The sequence below is a fragment of the Mesitornis unicolor genome, unplaced genomic scaffold (genome assembly GCF_000695765.1).
Source record: "Mesitornis unicolor isolate BGI_N332 unplaced genomic scaffold, ASM69576v1 scaffold36101, whole genome shotgun sequence".
NCBI lineage: Eukaryota > Metazoa > Chordata > Aves > Mesitornithiformes > Mesitornithidae > Mesitornis > Mesitornis unicolor.
In genome coordinates this window covers 1-6990 of record NW_010165053.1, presented here as the reverse complement: position 1 = coordinate 6990, position 6990 = coordinate 1, and the positions used below count along the sequence as shown (strand labels likewise).

General features: G+C 53.2%; 1 protein-coding gene across 1 annotated transcript; it reads right to left on the bottom strand.

The window, feature by feature from the left end:
* Positions 1-429: 429 nt before the first annotated feature.
* Positions 430-5203, bottom strand: LOC104548487 (U4/U6 small nuclear ribonucleoprotein Prp3-like; the record flags this gene model as incomplete). The annotated part of the gene is made up of 3 exons (XM_010194510.1): positions 5021-5203; positions 4129-4259; positions 430-576 (listed from the first exon to the last, which is right to left on the bottom strand). Coding segments are annotated over exons 1-3 (423 nt in total), but the record flags the coding sequence as incomplete, so codon positions are not given.
* Between the last annotated feature and the right edge of the window lie 1787 nt (positions 5204-6990).

Below are 6990 nucleotides of genomic sequence, written 5' to 3'. Positions count from 1 at the left end.
AAACCATGCTGTGATTCTGTGATTCTATGATACAGCTGCAAACACAGGCGAGACAGCCTAGAGGGACCAGAACTGCATTGAACTGCACAATCAACAAACTCAAGCTGCAAAGGAGCTCCAACAACACAAGCACTCTCTACCAACACCATTTACTTTGGTTTATGCAAGAGAACATCCAAACCTTCCCCACAGGAAGGCTTCACGCTATCACTGGCCTAATGCACAAGTGGCAGCGAGCATCGTGAAGCAAACACAGGCAGCGAGTGCAGCAAACGAAGGACAGGCAAAAGCAACGTCTCATTTGCTTGCTCAGGTTGTGATATGAATTAAGGTAAAGTAAACACTAAACTGCGTTGGGATTCAACATCTTGGGCATGGGCAGCTCTGGTTTGGGGCACAGCTCATGTAACACGGCCTGCATGGACTGACCTGCAGCTTGGTCAGCATCCCAGGGCTCTCTGACGGTGGGCCTGGAATGACCTCAGGCTCATCCTCTACCTCCTCAAATCGCGGGATGCGCCGCTTCTTGACGCCGGAAGATTCCTTGGATACCTCAGAGTCATCACCAAACACATCCTAACGTCAAAGGAGAGAAGAAGAAAACTGTGGTTAAAACCAAAGACTTCTCCTCATGGCCACTCTTTTAAGATGAGAAACTACCACGCGGAGCAGATCCGGTGCTCTGCAGTCAGCACCGCATGGAGCCTGTGCCCTGGTCCCCCATCAGAGAAGCATCAGTGATGATCCATGCAAGAGCCTGGAGGACAGGAGACACCACAGGGATGTGCCTGTGTAAGAGCTGCCATCGTTCAAGTGGTCAAAAGATTTTTGGCACCAAGATTTAAAATCTTCCTCAGCTACTGGGGAAGATGGAAAAAGCCAGCTCACAAGCTGACCTGACTGGGTAAAAGGATTTCCACATCTTCTACAAAGCTGCAGGCAGAAAAGGACCTGAGGGTGCTGGCTGACAGCAACTGAACAGGAGCCAGCAGTGCCCAGGTGGCCAAGGTGGCCAACGCCATCCTGGCTTGTCCCAGCCATGGTGTGGGCAGCAGGAGCAGGGCAGGGATCCTTCCCCTGTGCTGGGCACTGCTGAGGCCGCCCCTCGAATCCTGGGGTCAGGTTTGGGCCCCTCACTCCCAGAAGGACATTGAGGGGCTGGAGCGTGGGCAGAGAAGGGCAACGGAGCTGGGGAGGGGTCTGGAGCATCCGAATGATGGGGAGCAATGAGGGAGCTGGGGGTTCAAGTGGAGAAGAGGAGCTGAGGGGAGACCTTATCCCCTCTGCAGCTCCTGAAAGGAGGGGGGAGCCAGGGGGGTCGGGCTCTGCTCTCCAGGAACAAGCGATGGGACGAGAGGAAATGGCCTCAAGTTGTGGCAGGGGAGGGTGAGGTTGGATTTTGGGAGGAATTTCTGTCGTGCAAGAGTGGTCAAGCACTGGCAGGGGCTGCCCAGGGCAGTGGTGGAGTCCCCATCCCTGGAGGGGTTCAGGAAGCGCCTGGATGTGGCACTTGAGGCATGGTTGGGTTTACAGTTGGATCTGATCCTAGAGGGCTCTTCCAACCATAATGATTCTGTGATTCTGCCACCTTCAGAGGGTTTGCTGGAGGAAGCTGCACTGTTCTACCATGTCCTCCCCAAACGGAGGTCGCAGCATCCCCTCCTGCTCCGACCCAGCCGCCTCCAGCTGGGATCCACAGACGCTGCGCTCACGTTGAGCTGCTTTGGAGAAGCTCAGCTCAGAGCAGGTGGAGCAGCGACCACGCTAATGGACTCACACAGAGCATGAGGCTCCCAGAGGGCGAGGAGCACTTTACATGGCGTCTGCAGCCATGGGTTTCATCTGCTCAGTGCCTGCTTTGTGTATGGTAAACTGGATCTGTCCGTGCAACCGTGTTACTGTCGTGTGCATGTCAAGGTGTTATTTGAAAAGAAAATATACACACCGGTTGTAAGCGTTAGTTGCAATCCCTTCTTCACTATAACGGTTCATATTCTACAAGGACACTTCCTCATCCAGACACAGGTACTTCTTGGAAAACCTACAAGTTCAAGAGAAAGGACTTGCCCATAGTATAAAGTGTGTAAACCATTACATTTTAGTTCCTGAAAGTTCCCAAGCAACGACCTACCCCACAGCAGTTAACCACAGAGAGAATGCGGGCCAGACGCACGGTGAAGACAGCCAACAGGACCAGCAGCATTCAAAATTAATGCACTGCTCGTAGCTACAAGATCTAAGTGCACAAAGTCAACTCTGAAACCTGCGCTGGAGTGGGGGGAAGTCGGTCGGCAAGCATGGCCACGGTCTGACAACCTCGCCACATCCCGTGTTACAGCAGGCTCAGGACAGATCCAGATCTTGACAGAGGACCCCTAAGAACACCAACTCCAGAGAGAGGTGGTGACGGTTTGGCAGGGGGGACGCTCATCCCCAAGCCAGGAGCCAAGAGAAGAGGACAGCTCTGCTGACGCCAGCCCCGCTTTTGGGTCAGCCGGGAGCCGGGAACACCATCGCCATCATGTGAGACCCCAGTGGGCTTCACTGGGGAAGAACCCCCTGCTGCCCCCAGCCCCATCTCTGCCAGCACCAGAACCCCTCTGCAACGCAATGCTGCTCCCTCCCCTCCCCCGGCACTGCAGCCACCGCCTACAGAATCACAGAATCTTAGGAGTTGGAAGGGACCTTGAAAGATCATCTCATCATCCTCATCTACGAGGAAGATGAGAGGCCAAGACCGCCCAAAAACAAGCACAATCTGAATTCAGCTTGTGAATAAAGGTGGGATACATGCGCGCCAGCAAGAGTGACCCTGCCAGGCTGTACCTGCGATCCGGCCGCCGCGAAGCACCTATGGCACTGAGGACATTCCCATCTCCCCAGAAGGGTCATGGGGAGCAGCTGGGATGCCCCAGCCTGGCTGAGCCCTTGCTTTCCAGTGGCTCTGTGGCCATTTGGCACCGTGTGTGCCTGGGCCAGCCCAGCACCCAAACCAAAGTGGAGCTGCAGCACAGAAACACTTGAAAGATGCCCACTGATGCCTCTTCTGTGGCCAAGAGAGCTGCAGAAGACTGAGGGCCTGTGAAGCTACTGGGGAGCCAGGACACAGGAACCCAAACCTCTCCAGATCAGCAAGCTGGGCTGCACGCCTGCTCCTCAGAGACTGCAGCAGCTCCAGGGGATGGAGGATGTTTTAATGCACCATTTGTTAACTGGGGAATGAACCCCAACCCCCTTTCTGGCACCAGTTAAAGCCTCAGCCAGATACTGGGAGAAAAAGCAAGTTTCTACCAGAAAACAGAGAGTGGAGGCACTCGAAGAGATCCAGAGCCTGAGCAAGATCATCCTGGCTCACTGAGGTTACGCGCTAAAATCACCACAGAGAAACACAGATTGCAGTAAAACAGGAACCTCAAAAGGACTGAGAGGAAACTTACTTTGTAAGCAGGGAGCAGCATGGAGAGGAGCCCGTTTCGAACTCGCCATGCAAGTGATGGAAGAAGTGCAGTTCCAGAAGATGGCAAGTGAAGTGTTCAAGAGAAGAAAGGAAGTGAGAACAGGTTTGGATGCACGAGACTTCCAGCATCACAGACAAGCGTTAGATCAGAGAAACACCAGAGCGCTACTAAATCCCTGCTGCAATTAACCTTGTGCTACAATGGATGTTGACAAAAATCATCTTCTGTTGATTCAGAATGGAAAAAAAGAGAATGAGACCCCAGCAGATCACCCACCAGAGCCCTGCTCGCTGACAGGGGAGCAGCCAGCAGAGCACAACACGGCACATCTGGGCAATGAGAACAGGAAGCTGTCAACGCGACCAGAGAGTACAAAATGAGACAGAAACAGAGCTCTGTGAAGTGACTCCACTGCACAAGCCTGGCCGAGGTTGTTAAAGAAACCAAAAACCCAAACTTCCACCTCGGCCTGCGACCTCATCTAAAGGCAAAGAGAACCGAAAGGTAAAGGCTCACACACTTCATCATGGAGAAGGGGCTTTTCTCTTGAACTGTAAGCATTACGAGCAGTACCTCTCTGGAAGAGGAAAGTGTGGCAGAGTCCCGGTGCTGCCTCCACGGCCACCAAACCTCAGAGAAAAGCAATCAATAATCAATGATCAATAATCACCTTCAGCTCTCGCTTCCGGTTGCGGTCACTGTTGGATTTGGAGTGCCGTGAGCTCCGGCCTTCCTCCACGGCCTCAAAGAGCTTGTCCACAAATCGCAGGGTGGAATCATCCAGAAAGGGCTTGAGGTGGTCTGGAAAAGAGGAGGAGTCGTGTAAATGGCAGAATTCACTGCCTGGGACGAGCGGGAGGATGGAGAATTCAGAGGCTTCTGCAGAGCTGTAAAACGCTCATTTAAAGGTGGATTCAACCCCCCTGACGCAGGGGCTCACGACCTGGGCTCCCGAGGCCTCTGGGATCTGCAGATCCCGCTGTCAGGAGTGTTAAGCTCTGAAGGATTGAGGGAGTCCAGGCCTCAACGAGAAAAAAAATGAGAGGGCTCTAATGGTCAAAAAAGCAGCCATGGGTTAAATGAGCATTTTCAATTCCTATAGAAAAAAACACCTTAAATTCATTTTTACTTCCTCGGGATTTGTAACGTACTCCAAGGGTTTTGATTGCATCTCACCTGTCTGCATGGACTTGCACGTACTCACCTCTGCCTCATCAAGGCTGGGTCAGAATCACCTCCACAAACACTCAAGAGCTTTCAGGTTTGGGGAGTTCTGTTTGTTTTATAAAACTGCCTTAATGCAAACCAGATTTCACACCTGCAAGGGTGCCATTCACCCTCAAAAATCCACCAGCCACCACCAGCAAAGAAACCACGACAACCAGCAATGAAACCAGGACCTGCCACGCAGCCGAGCAGCGCCAGCAGCAGGTTGGTGCTGCAGGAATGGAGGGAGTGAGTTCAGATCTGATTTGAGACCATTTCAAGGCTGTTTGAGGATTTTGCACCTCTTTTCTCCACGGAGGGGTCTGACCGCCCCGCTGCAGGGCGAGGACACGTACCAGCTGCTTTCTTTTTGTCCATGCCCTTCCCAACGCAGTTCAGCGCCGCGGTGACCACTGTGGGCTCCGAGAAGCCCAGGACTCGCTTCACCGTCTTCTCGATCCATGGTTTCAGCTCATCCAATTCCCGTTTGGAGAGCGACATCTTTGCCAGGAGCTGAACTCAATTCTCTTGCTTGGACCTGTAAAGAAGATGGATGAGAAAACCACAGACCAGTAAAATCAAGTGTCGGGTTACTGCTGCTTCAGTGCTGTGCTTTTCTCCTTTGTGAGAAGGCTTAGGAGTGGTGACAGCACTTGGAGATGACTTTTGCTCTCTGATTCTTAAAACAGAAGCTAAAAGGAGACAAGCTGCACGGGGCCGAAGGGCCTCGGCAGCGAGAAGCCCACGACCTGAACAGACGAGAACAGACCCTGCAGAGGGAAACTGTGCTCGCAGATCACCCTGCAGGGAGAGCCCCGAACCCCCTGCACCCACCAGCCTTGCCGCGGATGAGGGACGGACACAGGAAGCACCAGAGCGGCCCACACAGATCAGGATCCGCTTCCACACACAAATCCACCACAAACGGGACGAGACCATTCAGACTCAGGGTGCCCCTTCCCGCCTCGGCTCCTCTCTGGAGGTCTCAGCCCTGCCCGTGGCTGCAGGACGATCGCTCAGCACCTCGAGACCTGCGCTCACAGGCTCAGACGAGCGACTGCGAGGTTGTCCTGTGCAGCGCAAGCTAAAACGCTTCAAGCGGGTGTAGAAAATACCTCACACGCACCCGCTCACCCTTAATTCCTCTCTTTCCTGTGAGGTTCAGAAACTACTTTGAACATATTCCGCTTCACTGATACTTAAAAGTCCAGCACGGGCCCAGCTGCCTCTGCTGCTTAAACCAGCGGCTGCTGTCGACAAACCCAAAAAACACAGATTTTTCAAGGCAGAAGTTTCTCACAGTCAATCGCGAGCAGTTCTCGCACTGTCAGTCACAGGCTCCAGATGCAATAACATTTAATTATGCTCCCAGGCTCTAATCTGATTTGGGAACCAAGTCTCCTTTATCTGGAAACAGGAGAAAATCTTCTTAAGGAAATATGTTTGACCTCGGCACCTCTTGTTCACTCGAAAAGGCCGGCACAGCCTCGACATTAACGCTGGGTCTGTTTGAACAGAAACACAATCCAATACGGTTCTCATACCTGGAACTGAGAGCCTGGGCATTAGTTCTAACAAAAGTGCTGCGAGGTTTGGGGTCTGTGAACAGCAGCCAAGAGAGGAAAACCTACAGGGGTACGGCAGCAAGGAGGAGCCACGCGCCCTCGGGAGAGCTCTGCCCTCCCTGCAGCAAAAAGCCTGGAAATCTCCACGGCCCTGTACTTTTCACAGCAGATTTCTCAGAGATATATTCAAAAAGTAACACCAAACGCAGGCCAAAAGAACATCACTACAGAATTTAACCTCTAAGTTCTGACTTCGCAGTGTGTAACGCTCCAGGACAAAGCTGGAGATTCAAAAGAAGCAGAAATAATTAATTACTACACTGACACACCAACAGCTTCGTGCACACACGCAACTAAACACAGAACTGAGACTGTCAGTGCTTCTTTCAAATTCTGTGTTAACCTTCAACTTCTGTGCCCGAACAGGGACCGACCGAGGAGCACAACAGGTTTAACGGTACAACACAAGAAGCGCAAACGCTGCTCAGTGTCCACCGGGAATGGCTCCACGGGTGCCCTCAGCACCCTCGGCCTGCAGGGACTCTCGGGCACACCCGAGGTGGCAGCGGGGAGCGGCTGGGGCGAAAACGCCCGTCTGGGATTTTAAACACGAACACACAGGCACCGACCGTCTGCACCGCGGCACCTCCCGGAGACCCGATGCTCCGCGGGGCCACACAAACTGCTGCCTTCAGGGAGGGGGAAAAGAAAGGCAAAAAAGCTCAGCTTCGCCGCGCAGAACCGGCCCGGCCACAGCCCGC